General features: G+C 37.0%; 2 protein-coding genes and 1 long non-coding RNA gene across 3 annotated transcripts; all 3 read left to right on the forward strand.

The window, feature by feature from the left end:
- Positions 1-5,077: 5,077 nt before the first annotated feature.
- Positions 5,078-6,361, forward strand: LOC113316304 (putative disease resistance protein RGA3). The gene has a single exon (XM_026564516.1). The coding sequence runs from the start codon at positions 5,078-5,080 to the stop codon at positions 6,359-6,361; it is 1,284 nt and encodes a 427-aa protein (XP_026420301.1).
- On the forward strand, positions 6,362-7,545 carry LOC113316305 (putative disease resistance RPP13-like protein 1). The gene is made up of 2 exons (XM_026564518.1): positions 6,362-6,796; positions 6,988-7,545. Exons 1-2 carry the CDS (start codon positions 6,362-6,364, stop codon positions 7,543-7,545), a joined length of 993 nt encoding a protein of 330 aa, XP_026420303.1.
- A 13,323-nt stretch (positions 7,546-20,868) lies between these two features.
- On the forward strand, positions 20,869-22,194 carry LOC113319300. Its single transcript, XR_003345328.1, has 2 exons — positions 20,869-21,187; positions 21,492-22,194. It is a non-coding gene; the product is annotated as an uncharacterized LOC113319300 (long non-coding RNA).
- Positions 22,195-23,970: the final 1,776 nt, after the last annotated feature.

The raw sequence follows: 23,970 nt of genomic DNA on the forward strand, positions 1-23,970 counted from the left end.
TGTGTTCCCTAAAAGAGTACTAGGTGGAGGATGGTTGTGACAACCATCTGGAATACTATACAACCTCCATAGTAGAGTTTCAGGATGCCTTTTGAAAACAATCTTGAAGGGGAAATGCATCTTCTTCAACGAAGATTTGTACACCCTCGTCATCTTCTTCTCATACTTGTAGTTCTTCCCTTTATGACTTTCTTCATTATCCCCCTCTCTCTCTCATACCATCTTCATTTTCTTAGAATCAACGCGTTTGCTTTGAACAACTACGCACATCTTCTCTTTTTCCTTGGAAATAATCCATTCTTTGACCTCAGCCTTTGTTTTCCACGTCTACATTAAACAAATAACACGTTCATTATAAAACATTAATTAAACAATTTTCATAAAGATATACATCGACTCAAACAATAAAAACGTACCAAATCGGTCATATAGTCTTGGGAGGTATCCGAAACGATAGTGGAGACGGGTTCAGATTGAGAGCTCTTCCGTACAACCAGCTATAGAAAAAACGCAAAAAATCATTAAACAATCGTCAATTTATAAGATGTTAACATGACGACTCTCAAAGTCGTCAACCTTATTTACAGGTCAACGACACTAAAAGTCGTCAACCTTAATTTTTGCATAAAAACGACCCTTTTCTCGATGAATGACGACCCTTTTAATACACTGACGACTGTATATTGACAAATATAAACCATTCTGCCCAGTTTTCACCTAGTGTCTTCACCCTATATATATCTAGCTTGACGACTATATACGAATTAATTGCAGACTTTGAAAATCAACGGTAATTTTGACTTGTAGGAGCAGTTATTGCAGAAGTAACGGTTTTTTATTAAAAAACAATAGTCGTTGGGTCCATTTTTGCTATAAATAGACACCTATCTCTTCGAAACTTATTCACCCATCACTTTCAATAATCCTAAATCAGTCACCCATCACTTTCAAACACTAAAAATGGCTCCAACTCAGTTCAGTCATCTAGAAGATGTTGTTATTGTTAGAGCACACACCACTCTCACAAAGCACTCCGTTGAGGAAGCGCAGTGGGTGACCAGTAACGAAGACCCAACAAGAGGGCCTTACCTTGGGCATGACCAAACCACCAATGCTTGGTGGAAACGTGTGTTTAAGGTTTTTAAAACACTAAACGGAAATCGTTATAGGTGGACGCTCCCGAGGATAAAGGAAGGGTACGCTAATTTATACAATGGATGCGTATTGCTGAGAGACGAATTGAAAGATCGAGTTGACGTTATGCCCAACGAAGATCGCATGAGTAGAGTAAGTTTGTGAACCAATAGGTCGTTCATAAAAAAAATCATTTGGTTATGATTATTTAACAACGCTAACTAATTAAAAAAATTGTTTTTCCAGTATACTTTGGGTCGGACCCAATACGAATTAAAGTACGGTCATGAGTTTTTGCACGAGGACTGCTACACTCTCTTGGAGGAAGTTGAATGGAAATTCTCCCAATATAATTAATATCGTATAGATTAGATTTTCTAGCGCAATGTATTGAACAATTTTATGTGTTTCCCTTCTATTAGATGTATGCTTTTTTTCAATTCAATAAAACTAGTTCAACTATCTTTTCAGTAAATATTCCAAACAAGGGTCGTCATTGTTTATACATAAACAGATGACGACTGTAAAGTTATTTGAAATTATTTGCCTAGAGTCGTCATTTTTGGACAAACTAATATTAACGACTCTAGATCTCACTAAACACAGAGACTTTTTTCAACTAGAGTCGTCATATTTGGACAAACTAATATTAACGACTCTAGATCTCACTAAACACAGAGACTTTTTTCAAATAGAGTCGTCATATTTGGACAAACTAATATTAACGACTCTATATCTCACTAAACACAGAGACTTTTTCAACTAGAGTCGAAAGCTAATTAACATGCATTGAAAACGACTCTTGTCAGCTGCAAGAGTCGTCACGGTGTAAATATACCATGTGACGACCCCTGTAGCAGTTAATGCGTATTTTGAATTCACCAGATGTGGTTGAGTCCACCAACGGAAAAAAAATTCAAAAAGTTGGGTCGTTCAATTCTATAAATAGATACCCATTACTCACCTCATACTCACACAACCAATAATTCTCAACCTTCACATATTATCTCATTTATTCATCACCCAAGAGGAAAAGAAGAGAAACACCATGACTCCCTACACTTCCGAAGAGAATTGTGCCATTACGAGAGCCTGGTGACAGTCACAATCCACTTTGAAAGTCTAGACAAAGACATTGATGAAACATCGGATACTTGGTGGAACCGCGTATTCATCGTTTTTGTGGCATTGGACGGAAATCGCAACTCAAGGTCTTTGAAACAAGTCAAGGAACGCTTCAAGGAGATAAAATTCGAGTGTGATGTTATAAAAAGAGAATTTACGGCCGTAAGGGAAGCCTTTCCGGATATGCTGAGTAATTCAAGAGTAAGTATTTAAACAAGAGGTAAAACTTATCCAAAGCTTTGATCGATACTAACTAAGTATGTTTGTGTTTGCGTTTTCAGATGAAGAAGGCGTATGCATACTACGAGGTGTTTCGTGGGAAAAAGTTTGAGTTACACGATTGCTACTTAATCTTGAACGGCACCATGTATAATTACATGCTTTTTGATTAAGTGTAGAAGTGCACCGATGTTATCTATTGTGTTTTATTTCCTTCGATGTAACCCTATGAAAGATATATGCCTTTTACGATTCAATGAAATGATCTTATGAAATCAAAAATCTTAAAACTCAACACCTAGAGTCGTTAACAGGTAGTAATATCGAAATTGACGACTCTAGTTAGAAATCTTAATGTTGGGTTAGGGTCGTCAGTTTATTTGAATATAAGTATGACGACCCATAAACCAAAAATCTGGTTTTTTGACAGAGCGTTTGTGTTTGAGGGTCGTCGAGGTATAAACAAAACAGAAAAACGACTCTGATGAAGTATCAAAAAGCGTCGTCACTGTTTAGCACAACAAGCTAACGATTTTTCATGCTCTTCTTAAAGTTGCAGGTTAGAGTCGCTATTGTGTAAACAGATTGACGACCCTCAAGAGTCGTTATTGTATTCGAAACCCGACTATAACGACTCTACCACTGAGGATTTCGATGGTGACCATGAATCGACCACTTGGAGCACCATTCAGACAATTTCAAGAGTATATGAGGTTTACCTGATTGTTTTGAGCTGCGGGTGCTTCATTTCGAGGATCGGTTCCTTCATTTTGAGTAATAGGTTCTTCATTTTCACCATTATTCATGGCTTCCTCTATTAACATCTCTTCATCAAACATCTAATCCATGGGATTAGTTGACTCAATCTTACCATCAACACAATCGTTGTTGTTGTTTGAAGCTTCACCAACCTCATTCCCTCCACTTGAATCACTCATTTCTAAAACCCTAGTTTTTCCTCTCAAAACTCCCCCTCTTCTTCTCAACACATAAAAACTCAAAATAAAAATTTCACAAAATTTTTATCCCAAAATCAGATTATAATCTAAACACACTTACCACACTAATCAACTTAATTAATTCTGAATACTAATCACACAGGGGCATTTTATCCATTTAGAAAATATTTTTTAAGGGGTGACCCAAATTAGGATTGGGTGACCTTTTTTGTCCTCTAGTACAAGGCCCCCAATTAAAATGTTTGGCCCCCAATTAAGCTAGGTTAATTAACTATCGATAACTGTGCTTTATAATTGTCTACTGATTTCGATGTTTGTCACATGCATAGTTCAATAAAATAGGGTCTTGTTAACTTGTATACCCGTATACATGTTAAGGTTCATTAAAACAACTATTTTTTGCATTGGAAACAAGATTTGTTTGTTTTATTGCATTGAAAACAATGATTCTTTGCATTGGGAAAAAGGATTGTTGTTTTTCATGCAAGAAAAACCAATTTCTAGTAGAATTAGAATAAGACAAAAAAAACACAATTTCCAATGAAATAAAATAACTCTTTATTAAACTTTAACATATATACGGGCATACAAGTTAACAAAAGCCATAAAAATAATGGAAAACTAGCAACTTCCACGCTAGTTACGGGGAATGTTCACCCGAAAGACTTCATCAATTATTATTATTTTCTAGTCAAGATGCCTAAATACGAAGTTGTTGAGGGTTGATCACGATTCAATCAAGGTTAATAATTTGCAACATTTTCCTTGTTATAAACAATCTTTATTTTACCTAGTTCACACACAACATACTCCGAAATCAAAAGAGAGAGTAGCAATTAACAAATTAACCATTGCACAAACTCTTCATCGATCTGTGAGTTAAGGAATGGCTAGTGCTTTTGTTTCCTTTTTGATTAAAGAATTAGGTTCTGTTATCAAACAAGAGATTGAACAAGAAGTGAGGTTAGTGGTGGGTGTTCGAAAGGAGGTCACGAAGCTCGAGCAAACATTCATGACCCTCCAAGCTGTGCTTAATGATGCTGAACGGAGGCAAATGGATGAGGAATCAGTGAAGATTTGGTTAGCCAAGCTCAATAATGCAGCCTATGAAATGGAAGACATTCTGGACCAGTGGGGAACAGAAATAAAGAGATCACAGATGGAGAAGATGGAACTTGATCAAGACGAGGATGGGAGAACTAAAACCAAAAGGAATCAGGTAACAAGATTATCTTCTTATTTCTGTTCTCCTTTCTCATGTCTCAAACAAGTTGCTTTACGGCGTGATATTGGCTCTGGGATTAAGCAAATCCGAGATACATTAGAAACTATTAAAAATGAGAGAGATCAATTCAATTTCAACATGAGTGATCAGAGAGCCCGTGGGGATCCTAATACTCAAGAGCGAAAAGAAACTAGCTCCATCATCACAGATCGTCTAAATATATTTGGTCGCGATTTTGACCAAGAAATTATTTTGAACGATCTTTTAGGTGTTAATACTAGTATTAATCACCAGGAAGATGAAACTAGAAACCCTCGTATCATCTCTATCCTTGGCATGTGGGGTCTTGGCAAGACTACTCTTGCCCAACTTGTATTCGACCAAGACAAAGTGAAATCTCATTTTTAAGTTGTCCATGTGGGTATGGGTGTCTCATCCTTTCGATCGTACAAAGGTTGCCAAGGCAATTGTACGAGAAGCAACGGGAAAGGACACACATACCTCAACATGGAATCCTTTGTTTGGAGAATTATGCGAGTCGGTTAAGGGGAAGAAATTCTTACTTGTGCTCGATGATGTGTGGACTAATGATCCTAACAATTTGAAGGATCTGACACATTTACTTGATCTTGGAGAACAAGGAAGTCGTCTTTTAGTTACTACCCGTAGTGTAAGTGTCACATCCGCGTTAAACTCGTACAGACATATATTGCAAGATTTAAATTCCGACGATAGCGGTTTATTATTATCCCGTAAAGCTTTTCATGGGAAGGAGAAAGAAAAGAGTGAACTTTTAAATGATATTGGCTCCCAGATATCAGACAAGTGTGGCGGCTTACCACTTGCTCTAAGTCTAATAGGAAGTCTCTTGAACAAAAAAGTTAATGAAAAGCATTGGAGACATGTACTAGAAAGCAAGATTTGGGAACTAAAAGGATTTGATCATCAAAAGAAACTTCTATATCCAATTTTCTTATTAAGTTACGATGGTCTAGAGTCAGAACTGAAAAACTGTTTTCTATATTGTGCAATGTTTCCAAAAGCTTGTTATATACGAAAGAGTAGATTAGTTAGGCTCTGGATGGCACAAGGTTTTCTTAATTCAAGTAACGAAGAAAAAGATCCTGAGTTAATTGGCGAGGAGTACTTTGATGAATTAGCAGATCGTTCATTTTTCCAAGATTTCTCTAAGGATAGGGTTCGTGGCGAAGTTTACTGTAAGATGCATGATCTTGTTCATGATTTTGCTCAATTTCTCACAAAGGATCATTGTTATGAGTCAATTAACAATGAAGACACATTCTGTTTGAACCAAAATAGGAATCCCATTCATTTGAGTTTAATATATGATGATCGTTGTACGGACCCTAATTCCTTTCATGATTCAATAAGAAAAGTTTACAATGTCCGAACTGTCCAATGTATGAGGTATAGGGCTCCGGACGAGGATTACTCATTCAGTGTTGGTATTCTCTCTTCTGATTTAGTTCATCACCTAAGATATCTCCGGGTACTGAAATTGAAAGACATGGACATAACACATGTCCCTAATGAAATCGATAAACTCATACATTTAAGATATCTCGATTTGTCTTTTAACGAGAACTTAGAAGAATTGTCTGATTCTATTTGTGGTCTAATTAACCTACAAACTTTGAAACTGAAATGGTGTCAGAGCCTTGAAAGACTTCCTAAATAGATGGAAAGAATGATCAAGTTGAGAAATCTTGATATTAGAGAAGCTGGTTTGGAATATTTACCGGAAGGAGTTAGAAACTGGAAGTCTCTCCAAACCTTAAGCAATTTTATTGTCAGTTCTGCAACCGAAGGTTGTAAAATTGAAGAATTAAAGCACCATAATCTCTTACAAGATTGTGTAAAAATAGAATGGGTAGGGGACCTAAAATCTGTAGAGCAAGCGGCTGAAGCCAGACTTCAAGCGAAGAGTCAACTCACCGAGCTTGAATTAGATTTTTACTTTGGTGAAGAAATAGTACTGGCTTCCACGCCAGAGGCATTAGAGGAGAAGAGACTAATGGAGAGCGTGTTAGGGGTTTTACAACCCCATTCGAACTTGAAGAAGTTCACCATAAGCGAGTACTCAGGTTTCAAGTTCCCAAGTTGGATGGGGGATGTACGAGCGTTAACAAATCTACGCTTCCTAAAATTATCTCCGGCTGTACGGAGTTCCCAGCTTTGGGACTCCTTCCATCTCTTGAATCACTCTCAATAACGGGTCTACGCAATCTAAAGCGTATTGGGGTTGAGATCTATGGTGGTGGTCAATGTGTAACGGAGGTAGCGTTCCCAAAGTTGATATATTAGACAATTACAGCAGCTCAAGGTTGGGAAGTTTGGGAATTCGCTAATGGAGAGATACAGGTGGGTGTGATGATGCCTCGTGTTACAAGCATTAACATCCACAACTGTCCAAATTTAATTGCATTTCCAGCTCTGAATAAGCTTCCATCTCTTAAAAAGCTTAAGATAGAGTATGCGGATAAGTTGACTAGTATCAGTCGTGAATTCTACTGTAATGGATGCAATACATTATTGTTCCCAAAGTTGGTTGATCTCGACATCGGTAATATGAAAAATCTGGAGGTACTTGTTTTGGGTGCGATAACAGATGGAGAAAAAGTGGATACCAGCAGTGATATTGGCATATTGCCAGGTCTCAAAAGCCTAACTATTCATGGTTGCCCAGTGTTGAAGTCATTGAGATTTCTGACCAAGTCTGTACCGTCCCTTGAAGAAATTCCTTGGTGGACCTTGAAAGAGTTTAAATTTAGAGGAGACGAACAAGAAGAAGAAGAAGAAGCGGATTTATCTCTTCTACCTCGTCTTCTTAATTTAGATTTTCTTGATTCTGAAGAAGAATAAAACGAAGAGGAGGATTCATCACTTCTGCCTTGTCTTCTTGATTTACATCTTTCCTCGTGTCCTAAATTAATTTCATTCCCTCGCCACCTCCCAAGTTTGAGCAGTCTCGATATAAATTATTGTCGATCACTAACATCTCGTAGTCCTTACTTACCAATATGCCCCAACCTTACACGCTTGACTATGGATCTATCACTTGTCCGTCGAGCAGATTTAGCACGATTTAAAGAACTTCGATATTTGAGTTTATCTGCTAATTTTGACAAGTTCATCCCGGAGTATGTACAAAACCTCACCAAACTTCAAGAGTTGGAAATCGTTAATGCTAGCAAAACTTATGAAGGAGGAGATTGGAGTATCCTATCCCACATCCCCAAATTTACCGTCAATAAAGAGGAGATCGACCATTAACATACTCGGCATCATCATCGAATGAAATTTCGCTTCTCCATTCAGGTCTGTATGAACATTTTCTATTCAATTTCTTACTATATCTCTATGCAAAAAAGGGAATGTTTGATAAAAACAACTTGACATATATTTGTGTCATGCAGAGAGGAATTGAAGCGGCATTGATGGCCACGACGGTCGTGATGGGGAGGGTTGGAAGTACTTCGAGATGCATGATCGGGAAATTAAGTGCTCGTTGTAGTGGGAAAAGGTGGGTTTTTTATGGGGACTTGGGAAACAGTTGAACTTTAAAGATTACGCTATTGGTGTATTCCGTGGGTTACCTTAGGGTTATGGCGTTCTGGTGTATTTGGATTTGATATTGTTGGTTTGAGAACAACTTTTATTTGGTGTTGATGCTCACTTGATCAACTTATAATAATATTTCATGTTTGAGTGATGCCTTGCAAATGATAGGGTGACTGGTTGTGGTGCCAACCTAGTTGGGATGACAGTCAATCACAGTGATGCTAATTGGCTCCTCTTCTTCTTTTTTCCTGTGTTTGTTCATTTCGTGGGTGATACATACATTTGCATGTCTACTTCTCTGTGTTTGTTTCTGATGCCTCGCTTTCTTTGTTTCCAAAACAAAACAAAAAAAAACTTTCGATCGAGCACAAAAATCATAGAACAGATTTGGTAAGGAAAAGCGAACGACGTTGTAGTAGTGAAAAATCTCCCTACTACACCCCTTTTGTAATCTAAATAACAAACTAGAAGATCATCACCCCTTTTGTAATCTAAATAACAAACTAGGAAATCATCATGAAGAACACTTACAAGAATTTCATTAAGTTTAGAAATCAATACAAGAAAGAAGAAGATAAAATCCTAACTTGGGGAGCAAATAACTCTCTCTCTTCTAAAGATCTACTTCAACTTTCCAAAAGAACTCTCTCCTGCACAATAACAATTTTACATAGTGGAGGACAGCTAATAAAGCATCTATTTTCGGATATGGCATGCGTTGTCTTCGCTCCCATATATTGAGTCTTCTCGCACATATTCCTTAGCTTCGTACAGATTCCATATTTTATTCATGACGTCATCGGCTTCGTCATCCGAATTATGCTGTGTGCGAGTAGGTTCGCCCCCTTATAATAATAGCTTCGCATAATATCTACATATGCGATATTTAACCCCTACATTTTTCCTCTTCTCTTAGCGATCTTTATGATGAAACGAGCGATGAGAGAACTTGTTCTTAACCACTTCTTCGCACTCTGCTTAATATTTGTCGCACCTGTTAACCTTTCATATTCTTTTTGGCCGACAAGCTTCCGGATTTTCGGTGTAACCGTTCACACGTTCCCATCTTTTAATTTTTTACCGGCATGTCTTCTTTCCCACCTGGTTTAACCGGTCATATTCTGTCCTATTTAATCCTTTTGACAGAGAGAAAGGGATTTTCTTTTCTTTAATCTTCCTTCTTCACAAAATCCTCTTAAATTTTTATCTCTTCTGAACCTTCATCTTCTCTTCTCCTGCTAGTGTTTGGTACTCCATGCAACTACAACAAAACACACGTTTAATGACAAAATTTTATGTGACCAATAAAATTTTGTCTACAAATCTAGTGTTTATGGAGGAATATTTTTTTGGTCACCATATTTTTCTTTTTACGACAAACGGCAAACTTAGTCTTTAAAGTTGTCACTGAAAATTTTTGTGACCAAATATAGCGACCGATCCTATCTCTGTCTCTAAATATGTTTTTTGTGACCAAATATAGTGACCAATCCTGTCTCCGTCTCTAAAAAATTCTTTGTGACGAATTATTTCGGTCACAGAATTGGTTTTTAGAAATCACCAAACCTTTTATTGCCAACAATTCGAAACTTTGGTCCCTGAATGTATCTTATGCTGACAAAACTAATTTGTTGCTGAAATGATTGCATGTCAAATGAGGATTTTTTCCGTTAGAACTATCAGTGTCCGAACAAATTGTAGTCACAAAAGGATTGTTTTCTAGTGACCGAAAAAAAATTGGTCCCTGAAATTATCATTGCTGACAACATAAAACTTTGTCCCAATATCAATGTATGCTGACAAAAAATGATTCGTCACCTAAATGAATACAAAGCAAATATGATATTTTTCCGCTAAAACATTGTTAGCGCAAAACATTGTTGTCTGCAAAGGTACACTATTTCAGAAATATTAAATGAGTTTCGGAGTTTTTGGACATCAATTGAGACCTTTAAGTTTGTCCAAAGACATGAAAGTTTAGCTGGCTTTAACTCGAGAAAAAGATTGGATTTTATTTGTTATGTTTTATGGCTCATCCGGAAGCATAGATGTTCAAAAAAGAAAATTACATTGCACAATTTAAACAGTTCATTTCATTTGTTATGTTTTGCGGGTCCAATAAACCTCGTTTTTCAAGTAAACTCCAATAGCAGTTATTCTTTTTCAGCATCCGACCATTTCCGATTCGAGAAAACTCAACTTGAAAAGAATTAAACAAATTCAAGAGATATCTGAATTTTTATCTCAAATCCTTTTTAATACTCCCTCCGTTCCATTTTACTTGACGTTGTAGAGTTTTTCACGCAGATTAAGAAATAACATAGAGAGTAAATTTTTTCTAAATCTACCCATATTAATAGCTTCCTAAAAATTTAAAATACCTAGTTTTTAGTTTCTATATTTAGTGTAAATTACGGATCCCGTTGTAACTTACTTGGGATTGAGTATTATCCTCCATGGAGTGGATTTAAAAATTAGATTAATTATCCATTTACTGATTCCAATGAAAATTAATGGTATGATATGATTCCAAAACAAGGGAAAATTAGTGAGAATTTGGGAAAATTAGTTAGAATTTGGGAAAAATATCTAAACACTCATCTATTTTGGAACATAAAAAAAAAACCCTAAAACATCAAATAAAATGGAACGGAGGGAGTAATAATTTTTATTTTTTAATTTTCTATGTTCCATATTGATCTTTAAAAATATTTGGAATTACATAGGCGGGTTTGAAGTGTTGCTTCAAAAGGATAAAACCTTAGGTATTGTAGCTCATTTTAGGTCGCAATGTTATAATTCGATTCACAAATCAATAATTTTTATGATTTTCATGTTTAGTTATTTTTCTCCAAGTCTTTAGATTTTACGATTTTATTTTTTGATTGTCTGTTAATGGTGTTTTATTCCTTCTTATTTATAGTGTTTCTTCTTTACTTCGTGCTTATTGGTTTGTGATCATGTGACTTTTTCAATATGATGTCGAATTATGATACCGAAATTCTCAGCTCTCTGGTTAAGATTTTCGGAAGATTACTCCACTTTTCTTGTCAGAATTCGATCATGTACAATACCAAGTATGTTGTTGTTTTAGTGACATTAATTTGGCTCTGGATGTACTTGATATATAAGTGATTTTGATTTGGTATTTTTTGAACTCAAATACGTTTGATACAGAAAAAAAAAAAAGAAAAAAAAGGAAAAGAAAAAGAAAAAGAAAAGAAAAAACAAACAAGATCATCGACCCGAATGAATGCCTTTTATCTTTTTCATTTTAATTCTACTTTCGATATCATCGCTATTAGATTAAATTCGGTTGAAATATCATCAAAAATTTCAAATTACTTTCGGTTTATTATAATTACATTTTCAGATACTTGAACTTTGCACAATCCATCCGACTTCATAATAATCTTACAATTTCACCATAATTTTTTCTCGTCTCCCTGATTTCAGAAATGGTAATCTTATAATGTACCTCTTCAAAATAGAGGTCGTAAGTTAATAAATTACTACTCCAAAATATACATAAATGATGGTTTTTCAAATAGTAATTGTAGTAGTGGTAAAAACAGGGTCTTTTCAGACTTGTGAAGAAAACAATTTTTCTAGATTTAAATTAAACAGGCAAATAAATAAAATAGTTCAAACCTTTAGAGAAAATACCAAGACTAGGATTCCACCATTAACCAATTAAATAATAAATTCTAAATAATATTCATGCAATTCTATCTTTAAAAATAATTTTAATATTTGCCTCAAATATATTTTTGAAGTAATAATTGTAATCACAAAGTATAAAACATCAAAAGTTTTTAAAACCCAGCATGCTTCATCAAAATAATTCACAACTATTCAATAAAAACTAATATTTTAAATTCAATTCCATGCAAATAATCAAATAATAATATTGCAAATAAATAATAAAATTAGAATTATACCAATCAATATGGACCAATGGCTTCCTCCGTCGTCTCGGCTAATGGGTTTAGCTCCTCATCCCAAAGACACACTCACAAGATGAATTCATGTCTAAAATAGGTGTTTTTATTGATGAATATAAGATGAAACAGAAATTTGCAACGCTGTAATGGTGTTACAGCGCCACTGTTACAAAGGGGTATGGTAGTTTAAGACTGCTGTAAACGATAACTACCTACTGCTGTGAAACAACAACAGTGGTCTGAAAATAAGTCTGCTGAAGAACGACTGACTCTGCGAGTCTGTTCTTCGTGTTCTTCAGAAGCTTTAATGGCAGCAGCAGCAGCGTTGTCTCCTCTATAATTGCTTCTCCTAGGCTCTCATCGACTCTAAACTCTCTCCTAAAGGTTTCTGACCTTTCTTTAATGTAAACCAACACTTATATAGCCTTCAGATTCCCTAGAAACTCGATCAAATTCGAGAATAAATCTCTTATTCTTCACGTGCAGTTTGAACAATAATTCCATCTGTCGATCTTTGTATGCGTCTGTGAGCTATTCTATTGCTCCCAAAATCTTCTCGCACTTGAACTCAACTGTTTTGAAGTATATCCCACGCAAGAATCTCTCACAAATCTTTCAAACCAATTCAAAACCCTAAACAGGGACCGTGTGCACTGTCTTGACTTTGTGTGGATTTTCTGACTTATCCAGCCCAATTAGATGGGTCTAATCGCTTCTAAAAGGTCCCTTATGTCTTGTAGAGTCCGTGGGTACCAAATTTTCCCATTGAATCGCCTGATAGGTCGCTCAAATCCTTGGTCCAAAACTGTTGACGCTGCTGCCTTTTTTCCCGCCAAAATTTTCTTTTGAATTTGAGAAGTTGACCTCCCCTTATCTGTGGCTGGTCTCCCTTTAGCAGATGCTTGGAAATGGGTCACCCCTTAGTAATTAGGCTACCCCTTATCCAAAATCAAGGGTCCGTATAGCAAGTGTCCTCTGGGGCATTTTCCGCACTTTTTTCGGGGTTCCTCCGGGGTATTTCTGGGATACTTCCGGTACACTTCTGAGGCGCTTCCGGTACGTTATCAACGGAGGTCCAAATGCCACATTTTTAGCCAAATTCGCCGCAAGAGATTATTTTCCAAAAACACCTACAAATACATAAAATAACCAAATAAGTACAATATCGAGTACTAACAATATATACAAATGAGCTATATTAGACACATAAATGCGTCTATCAAATACCCCCAAACTTATTATTTGCTAGTCCCGAGCAAATCAAAACTACAAAATAAATCCTAACTCACTGTCGCAGGCATCGTCGATTGCATTTAGCATATGCAATAAGCCTTTAAACCCCTAGGTGGCCCTAGTGGCCGAGTTATAGTCTCGGGAGGGCTTACCAGAGATATACCCACAAAACCTGTACTCCAGACCTTAGCTATCTACGCAGAACCTTGGAAGGCACTAAAGAATCTCCTTGGTTGGCATACTTATTGACTACAGGAAGAAGTACCCTGATGCGAAATTCCAATTGCTGTACACGAGTTTGCACTCAAGCATACTAAAATTCATATAAAGTGACAGAGCTCTACTCAGATAGTTGCACTATGGACATCATATTCGGAGTCAAAACTAATCACATGGATAGATCAAGAAGATGGATATAGAAAACATAGATGGTTTTGATGTTTACTAAGTGAACGACGTTTCCCATATCTGTCTGAAGGCCTCCTCCAAAATGAACCTATCCTAATGGATTGAGATACTAGTCTGACTAATATCAACACACTGGCATATACAAGGGTACCAGTGGTCGATAACCTAACTCTAGGTCAACACAACTGGCATATACAAGGGTACCAGTGGTCGACTTTATTGAATTTATTCCTTTTGGTCAAATGGTCTGGTCTCAATTTCTTTCTTCTTTTTTTTTTTCAATTTTTTTTTTTTTCATGGTATCTCAATCACTCTAATTCACCCTAGCATTGGTAACAACTTGAATCGTGGGCCCCACCTATCACTTAGAGAAACATAGTTTAAAAACAAAATAAAATAAAAATAGAAGTGAAAAGGACTCAACGAGATATGGTGAAACTATCATGTTATTTCTAACATCTGAGCTCTGTGCTTTTATGAATAGACTCTTTAGATGTTTCCATCTAATCAGATTGGTTCCTCAAACTCCTACAATCAAAATGCTTCCATCCACTTAGATTAGTTAGTGCAATCCTCAATAGGCATAAATTTCTAGGCTCTGGAGTTTATTTATTGCTAAAAGCTAACAAAAAGTGTTTCTTCCCCACCCCCAAACTTAAATCTTACATTGTCCTCAATGTTCTAAGGATGAAATAAAAGCATGAACAAGGAGAAACTATTACCACTGGAGGGAAAAGAAATAAGGAAGGATATTACCGTATCACATGAACGCGGGAGCCTCCCAGTAAATGCTAAATTTATAGTCATTAGCTAGACATCAAATACCTCAAAAAGAATTTTCACCTTCCAAAGTCGTATACCAATAGTCGAAATAATTGTGGGTCCATAAGACCAAATAGAACTGCCACAAATAGGAGACAAATGCTCAAGATCAGAAAAATGAGCAGATAGAGCACAACCTGATCTAAAGTTTCTCGCAAGACAACTGGATTTATCTGAGGTGCCCACTTGGGCTTCATATGAGTGTCTCGGCAAACAGATTCATCCGAAAAACGGGTCTCTAACATTTGGATTTTCTCCTGGACATTATCAGGCGGATCAGGTTGTGGAGTCTGAATACACTCAAGCGATACCTCAGATGCACTAGGCTTGAGTCCCAAGTTAGGGACTTCTATTGGGGATAATTGACAATCTCTACCCCCAAACTTAGAATTTTGGGTGCCTCTACAATGACTAGTCACAATGTTCCTAATTTCTAGACCATCGGGTTCTTGAAAAAGGTCAATTGCTTTCTCTAAGTCATAATCAGGTGGTTCATCCTCAGCTTGCTTCATATCTATGGTCCACTCTAAGGCTTCCTTATTTTCTTGAAGCACGGTCTCTGGACTACTTTCCTGATCACTATCCAAATCGGAGGCTATAATCACAGGGAAAGACTCGGGTGGGCCTAAAAATGTATAATTAGACTCCAACTCAGGAGGCTCTTTTAAATAAGGTATTAAGATAGACTCAGAAGCTAGTAATGGTTCGAACCTATCTTTCCATATATCAATATCTAACATAGGAACAGAATCCAACAGAGCATTTACTTGTTCAATGTTACTATCATCGTCGAAATCCAGGCTAAAATGGGATAAACAACTCTCCAATGTATTTTCCGGTACGATGTTTGGTAATGACTCCTGAACTAAGGTTCCTATCATGTTCACCTCTTCAATACATGTGCTATCTAGCTCAGAATGTAGCTTGTTTACATTAAAAATATTCAGCTCAATAGTCATATTACCAAAAGATAGATTCATAATACCATTTCGACAGTTTATGATCGCATTAGACGTAGCTAAGAATGGGCGACCTAAAATCACAGGTATTTGGTTCTCTGGGTCGGGGACAGGTTGGGTATCTAGGACCACGAAATCCACTGGATAAATAAACTTGTCGACCTCAATAAGAACATCCTCGATCACACCACGAGGGATTTTAACGGACCTATCAGCTAACTGGAGTGTTATCTGGGTAGGTTTCATCTCACCAAGTCCTAGCTTAAGGTACACATGGTATGGCAGTAAGTTCACACTGGCTCCTAAGTCAAGCAACGCTTTCTCAACACGGTACTTACCTATTGTACAAGAAATGGTAGGGGACCCTGGGTCTTTATACTTAGGAGTAGTGGTATTCTGAATAATAGAACTCACATGACTAGCTATGAAGGCTTTCTTCTGGACACTGAGCTTACGCTTTCGCGTACACAAGTCCTTAAGGAACTTGGCATAAGAGGGAATCTGCCTAATTGCATCTAATAATGGAAGGTTGATATTAACCTGCTTAAAAACCTCCAATATATCATTAAAGTTGGACTCCCTCTTAGTCGGAACTAGCAGCTGGGGAAACGGGGCTCTGGGAACAAAGTGAGGCTCAACAGGACCCTCATTGGTCTCTTTGGAGACTCTATCAGTCTCCTCATTTTCTGGCTCAGCAGGGTGAACTACAGCATGTTCACTATCAGGCATGGCGACCTTGTTGTCAACTTTCTTTCCACTTCTTAGGGTTGTGACAGCATTCACATGATTGTACGATTTCTCTCCTTAGGGTTAGGATCAGTATGACTAGGGAACCTTCCATCTCTCTCTCACTTATAAACTTAGCTATTTGTCCTACTTGAAGTTCTAACTTGGCAAGACTCTGGGAATTATTCTTCAATTCTGCCTAGTTTCTTGTTGAAAGCTCATGTGGTTCTTTGATAGCATGTCATGGTTACTTAGCTAACATAGTGATAGCTTCCTCTAAGGTAGAGATCTTTTTCTCGGAAGTGTTCTGAAACTGGGTTTGACCTGAAGAGTTCTTAAAACCAAAACCTGGGGGAGGCTGAGAATTGCTAGACTGGCCTTGACTCTGGCCCTTAGACCAAGAGAAATTAGGATGGTTTCTCCAACCAGGGTTGTAGGTTTCTGAGTATGGGTCAAACTTCTGACGGTTCTCAAACCTAGAGTTGTTATAGACAGCATGGGCTTGTTCTTCACTAACTGACCTTCCCAAAATGAATTATCGGGCTCTATTCCACAACTAGAGACTTGAGAGGCTCTATTAGGTTCAACAAGGGGCCTATTTTTAGACTGACCCATTTCTAAAGCTTCTAACCTTCTGGACAAAGCAGCAAACTTAGCATCTGACGCAAAACTCGTATCTACCATATTGGTGCTACTTCTATTGACCAAGAGTCTTTTAGGGGGTTCAACACAAGATTCCCACTGTTGGGATTTTTCAGCGATAGCTCCTAAGAAGGTAAAAGCATCATCAGCATTTTTACTAGTGAACTCACCAGCGCACATAGACTCAACCATGGCTTTGGTCGAATAGTCTAAACCATCATAAATAATCTGTACAAGTTTCATATTATCAAATCCATGGTGAGGACACTGAGATAGGAGATCATTGAATCGCTCTAAAAACCTATAAAGAGACTCTCCCTCTTGTTGCACACTAGCACTAATTTTCTGCCTAACAGCTGCAGTTTTATGCTTAGGGTAGAATTTCATATAGAAGGCAGCGATAAGTTCCTGCCATGTTTCTATGGATTCAGACGGTAGGTTGTTAAGCCAGGTCTTGGCTTTATCTCTCAAGAAAAGGGAAACATCTTAAGTTTCAAGACTTCATGTAAGGTCTTTATTCTAATTGTCCCACAGATTTCCTCAAAGTCCCTAATATGAAAATAAGGGTTCTCATCATCTTTTCCTAAGAATATAGGGATCATTTGAAGAATACTAGGTTTTATCTCGAAATTAGCCGTAGTGGCTGGCAATTTAATGCATGAAGCTCGGTTGGTCCTAGTTGGGAACATGTAATCTTTCAAAGTTGCCATCGCTGGCACAAAGAAGTACTAGGGGTACTTCCTCACAAAGAGACAGATTCTCAAAACAGAAGTTTCCAAAAACAGGGCTCTCCAAAGAAGAGTCTTCGAGCTCCCTGCTTAAATCAGAAGAACTACTAGGTTTTTCGCTAATCAATCGACCTAGAGTATCTCTTTTCCAAGCCCTATTAACAAAATCGGGCATACACTAAAAAGAATTCAAAAAGAAATAAAAATCCTAACAGAAGGTTCTAGCAATCACACAGCAGGCTGACTCGACTTTACCACAGCAAACCTAAAGATTTCTAGCAAACAACAAGCATGATGGCTCCACTTAGATTGTTTCTAGACCAGCTTCTAATCCTTCGAAAGGGAATTCGTTACAATTTGAGCAAACCCCTCTGGAATCAATCCGAGTTAAAGCAAGTTGAATCGAGGCGAGGGAAGCTCAGTGGAGCTTTGATACCCAAAACCTCACCGATCCAATGCGGCGCAGTCACGCATTCAACTCGCAGAAACCGTCAAGAACTTCGAGGTGTGCTTAAAAGAGTAACCAATATTTTTCGAATGATTGTCCTGTTAAGCTCGATACCCTATAGGTCTCTTTCTAGTCCAAATTTTAGGCTTAGGTTCGCTTTAGGTTTCGTTTTCCTAAGGCGGGCAAGAAGGGAGCGGTGATGAAATCCGAACCCTTATCTTATATGGTCCAGTCCTTGCCCTTTACTAGGAATTTAAAAACAGTCCATATTCAAGTCCTCAGCATATATTCACCTTAAGGAGTCCAGTAACCCGCTTGCAGGAGATTCGCGGGTGTTTAGAATTTTACCTCCCGTACCAGACGGGCGAAGAACCGCTGAAGTCGACTCGGGCCACGACTCCTATGCCGTGTGCGAACCCGAGGGGCCGAGACGATATTGTAATCCGTCCTTCCCTGCAAACAGTTTGTATTTAAGGGTACCCTTCCGTAGGGTTTAAAAATAAAAATGTCCCAAAATTAATGTCCAAAGTCCATAAAAAAAACAAAAGAAAAGAAAGTCTAAAAAAAAAATTACAAAAATAAAAATGTCTTTTTTTTTTTTTTCTTTTTAATAAAAAAAAATTCTTCTTCTTTCGTTCCTATAGCTTTGCTTTTCGCTCCCAAACTTTAAGTAAATCACCACAAGCTTTGGCAAAATTGTCTTTCGCTCCAATCTTCAAAAATCTGCAAGGAAACAAGAAAAACCCAAAAAACGTAAAGAAGAACAAAATAATAAAAAAAAATCTAAAAAAATGCTAACTAAACACAGGTCCGCGTCGGCGGCGCCAAAAATTTGATGGTTTTTCAAATAGTAATTGTAGTAGTGGTAAAAACAGGGTCTTTTCAGACTTGTGAAGAAAACATTTTTCTAGATTTAAATTAAACAGGCAAATAAATAAAATAGTTCAAACCTTTAGAGAAAATACCAAGACTAGGATTCCACCATTAACCAATTAAATAGTAAATTCTAAATAATATTCATGCAATTCTATCTTTAAAAATAATTCTAATATTTGCCTCAAATATATTTTTGAAGTAATAATTGTAATCACAAAGTATAAAACATCAAAAGTTTTTAAAACCCAGCATGCTTCATCAAATAATTCACAACTATTCAATAAAAACTAATATTTTAAATTCAATTCCATGCAAATAATCAAATAATAATATTACAAATAAATATAAAATTAGAATTATACCAATCAATATGGACCAATGGCTTCCTCCGTCGTCTCGGCTAATGGGTTTAGCTCCTCATCCCAAAGACACACTCACAAGATGAATTCATGGCTAAAATAGGTGTTTTTATTGATGAATATAAGATGAAACAGAAATTTGCAACGCTGTAATGGTGTTACAGCGCCACTGTTACAAAGGGGTATGGTAGTTTAAGACTGCTGTAAACGATAACTACCTACTGCTGTGAAACAACAACAGTGGTCTGAAAATAAGTCTGCTGAAGAACGACTGACTCTGCGAGTCTGTTCTTCGTGTTCTTCAGAAGCTTTAATGGCAGCAGCAGCAGCGTTGTCTCCTCTATAATTGCTTCTCCTAGGCTCTCATCGACTCTAAACTCTCTCCTAAAGGTTTCTGACCTTTCTTTAATGTAAACCAACACTTATATAGCCTTCAGATTCCCTAGAAACTCGATCAAATTCGAGAATAAATCTCTTATTCTTCACGTGCAGTTTGAACAATAATTCCATCTGTCGATCTTTGTATGCGTCTGTGAGCTATTCTATTGCTCCCAAAATCTTCTCGCACTTGAACTCAACTGTTTTGAAGTATATCCCACGCAAGAATCTCTCACAAATCTTTCAAACCAATTCAAAACCCTAAACAGGGACCGTGTGCACTGTCTTGACTTTGTGTGGATTTTCTGACTTATCCAGCCCAATTAGATGGGTCTAATCGCTTCTAAAAGGTCCCTTATGTCTTGTAGAGTCCGTGGGTACCAAATTTTCCCATTGAATCGCCTGATAGGTCGCTCAAATCCTTGATCCAAAACTGTTGACGCTGCTGCCTTTTTTCCCGCCAATATTTTCTTTTGAATTTGAGAAGTTGACCTCCCCTTATCTGTGGCTGGTCTCCCTTTAGCAGATGCCTGGAAATGGGTCACCCCTTAGTAATTAGGCTACCCCTTATCCAAAATCAAGGGTCCGTATAGCAAGTGTCCTCTGGGGCATTTTCCGCACTTTTTTCGGGGTTCCTCCGGGGTATTTCTGGGATACTTCCGATACACTTCTGAGGCGCTTCCGGTACGTTATCAACGGAGGTCCAAATGCCATATTTTTAGCCAAATTCGCCGCAAGAAATTATTTTCCAAAAACACCTACAAATACATAAAATAACCAAATAAGTACAATATCGAGTACTAACAATATATACAAATGAGCTATATTAGACACATAAATACGTCTATCAATAAATTATACACGGATTTGTGTTTTTTTTAATGTGATATGGACCCTTACAAAATAGTGTGACATACATAAATCATAAAGGTACACTGGTTAATTCCATCATTCTAAAATTAAAAGGCAATTAGATTATTTCTACCGTACACGTGTGAGGCGTTAGATCTTTATTGACCGGTCAAATAGGTGTTGGATCTTTTTAAAAGATAGTATACTTGAGAAACATGAGAATATTTTCACGAAGCCCAAATCAGAGAAATGATCCATGAAGGCTTAAACTTAAACCTAAACCTAATCCTAATATCGCATCCCTCTTTCCGCCTCCTTCCTCTTTCTCTATTATCACTTTTCCGTGTTTTGACTCTTTTCCTCTCTGCTAATACAATTCACAGTAAGACTACCCTTTATCTCTCTCTCTCTCTCTCTCACAATATCCACCACCAGTTCGCCATCTCTCCCGCTCTATATGGTAGCCATATTTTGATGGTAGAGATCCAATTTGGTACTCGTTGTATCGATACGGAGAAGTTGGTGTGAAAGTGGGAGAAACCGCAAGTTTTGCTTCTTAACGAAATAGGTAACGATTCAAATGTCTTCGTAATTTTTTTATTTTTATTTTTTTTTTGAGTTACTGATTTAGTATCTTGTGAAGTAAAAAAATTCATCTTTGTTGGAATTTTCTGGATTTTGAATAACGATGGAGAAAAAATTGTTTTGTTCTCGATCCATGTTTTGGTGTAATGTTTTAAGTGATTAGTGGAATTAACAAGGGATATTGATGTGGTAATCATATGTAATGATTCCGATGAGATTCATTGTTTCTCATGTCTTATGATATTTTTATGCTACATAGAGTGACATTTTTCTAAATATTTTGCTAGGAAGAAAAAAGAAGATGGCCATTTAATGATACTTTTGAAAGCAAGCATCATGGTTTATGGATTTGGAGATGCCAGAAGACAATGGGTTATCAATTAGTACAAAGGCAAGGTATGAAGGCATCAAGCGATTTGTTCAGCTGTGCATCTTTCATGTGATGCTTTGATGAGGCTGTTGTTGCGACCTAGCATTGCTCAATCATCTGAAGGGATGTCTATTGCTTTGCACAGCACTGTGGTTTTTAAGGGTTTTACCCAGCATCATTCTGGTCCGTTGGCACATGCCTTCTGTGTCTCTCTCAGGGAAAATTTGAAGAAAGCTGTAGCAGGATTTGATTCGGCTTCTGCTTCATTTTTGCTGGCTCCGAAATCGACACCTAATAAAGCGATTTTTTCTTGCCTATTTATTGTGGAGTTCCTTCTCTTTCTTGCTGCATCTAGAGATAACCTTTGGGTAGCTGCTTTACATATGGAATTTGGTAATGGTAGCAAGGATGTCCTTGAAGATATCACAGCGAGAGATGCTGCATCATGGCCTGGATATTAATGTTTTATTTTGCGTCAATTGTATTTTTTTTTTTTTGTTGGGTTTCTATTTTTATGTTTCCTTTTTTTAAACATTGTATTTTCAGATTGTTTGTATAGCCAATGGCACTAAAATATTCTAATATTAGATTTAATAAAATTTAAATTCTTTTGTTCTTAATATCCAATTCTAATTTATTTTTCCCTGAATAAGTTGTTGGCTAAAAATTTAATGACAAGGAATTTTAATATATTTTTGTTTGAAAGTTCGTTTTAAAGACAAAATGAATTATTTTGATAAAAAATTTAGAGACAAAAATAAATATTTCGGAGAGGAGGAATTTTGCCTCCGAATTTTTTTCTAAGACTAGAAATTTGGTCATTAACAAAATATCTAGAGATGAACAAGTTAGTCTTCAAAGTTTGATATATAGGGGCTATTTGATTTTGTCTCTGATTAAATTAATTAGAGACAAAAATATTTGTTTCAGATAATTAATACCAAAGGAAAATTTAATTGACACAAAAACATTGCTTCTGAGACAATTTTTCTGGTCTTAAATAGTTATCGTTAAAGACAAATTAAATTGACACAAAACCTTCATTTTTTAGACAATTTTATTGGTCTTAAATAGTAATCATTAAAGAAAAATTATTGGGACAAAAATCTTGCTCGTAAAAAGGTGCCTTTTGGTGTCGAATTTTTTCGTCATTAAAATACCTTTCACAGACAATTTTAGTTCGTTAGTGAAAGAGACTTTTGTTGACAGTTAATTTTTAGTTGTTAATTAATTTTCTCGTGACCGTTCGTAATTTTGTCGCGATATACTTTCCCAGACGGGGTATTTGAGACAACTTCGTGACAAACAAAAATCCATTTCAGAAAATATTTCGAGACAAAAATAGGGGATTTCCTGACAAATTTTTTTTACACTAAATCTCCATTTTCTTGTAGTGATATGGATTCTTCTCAAAGGTTTGTTTTATCTCCCCTATTACGTTCTTTGTTGTGTTCAGCTTATCTCTAATGTTGTTCATAGTCGAATGCCGCCATTGCTGCTCTGCTACTGTTTTTAATACTTTGCCATTACTGCTCTGTCATTGTTATTGAAAGTTCCCACGCTGGTGTTTCTGCAGCAAAGCTCCTTCCTCTGGATCTCGTTTCACCGCTCCAGACCCTAATTCCTCTTCAAAGTCTAAAGATGACAAATCTCTCAAGAGGAAACATTCGCATAACAAGGTAGTAAAAAACACCTCATTTTGTTTTCAAACAATATTGTTGCTTATGTTTCTTATCTGCTTTGTTATTCGCAGGGTGACGTGAGAGAGAGGGAAAAGAAGCCCAAGAGAAGCAAGCAACCTCCTGCAATTAATACTCATATGGCCCTACCTAGTTTCAAGAAGAAGCCTAGTTCCACACAACATGTGTCTTCTAGGCGAGCTGACCCTATCGCTCAGGCGAATGCAGCCACTTCTGATCAAGCGAATACTACCACCTCTTCACCATCTATTACTTTTTCTCAAGCGAACACTTTCGCATGTTCGTTATCCTCTACTCCTTCTGATGATTTCGTTCAGAATCCATGTAGGGACCCCATCTTTTCAACTTCTCTGAACCTCTATTTTTTTCCAAGAATGACTTCCACCCCCCCAGGAATTGGGCTCTACCACTCAAGCTATCACTTTTTCTACTGAGGAGGTTATTGCATCACTGCAAGATATTCCCATCTCAGTCTCTTCGACCATCCCCACATCTACGGGGCATTCTATCTCTTCTCCTTTGAGAATTGCCTCAGTTGTTCCTTTCATGAGTACAGTATTGACTACCTCCCCTCTTTGCAGAGTTGTTTCTCCTCAGGCGAATATTACCACTTCTGAGGCATGTGCCTTTGGTGTTGCTGGTTCTGGTACGAGCCTGTCCTTGATATTATACAGCTCGTGCGCTCGGCTTCCAATG

This window comes from Papaver somniferum, chromosome 10 (assembly GCF_003573695.1).
Source record: "Papaver somniferum cultivar HN1 chromosome 10, ASM357369v1, whole genome shotgun sequence".
NCBI lineage: Eukaryota > Viridiplantae > Streptophyta > Magnoliopsida > Ranunculales > Papaveraceae > Papaver > Papaver somniferum.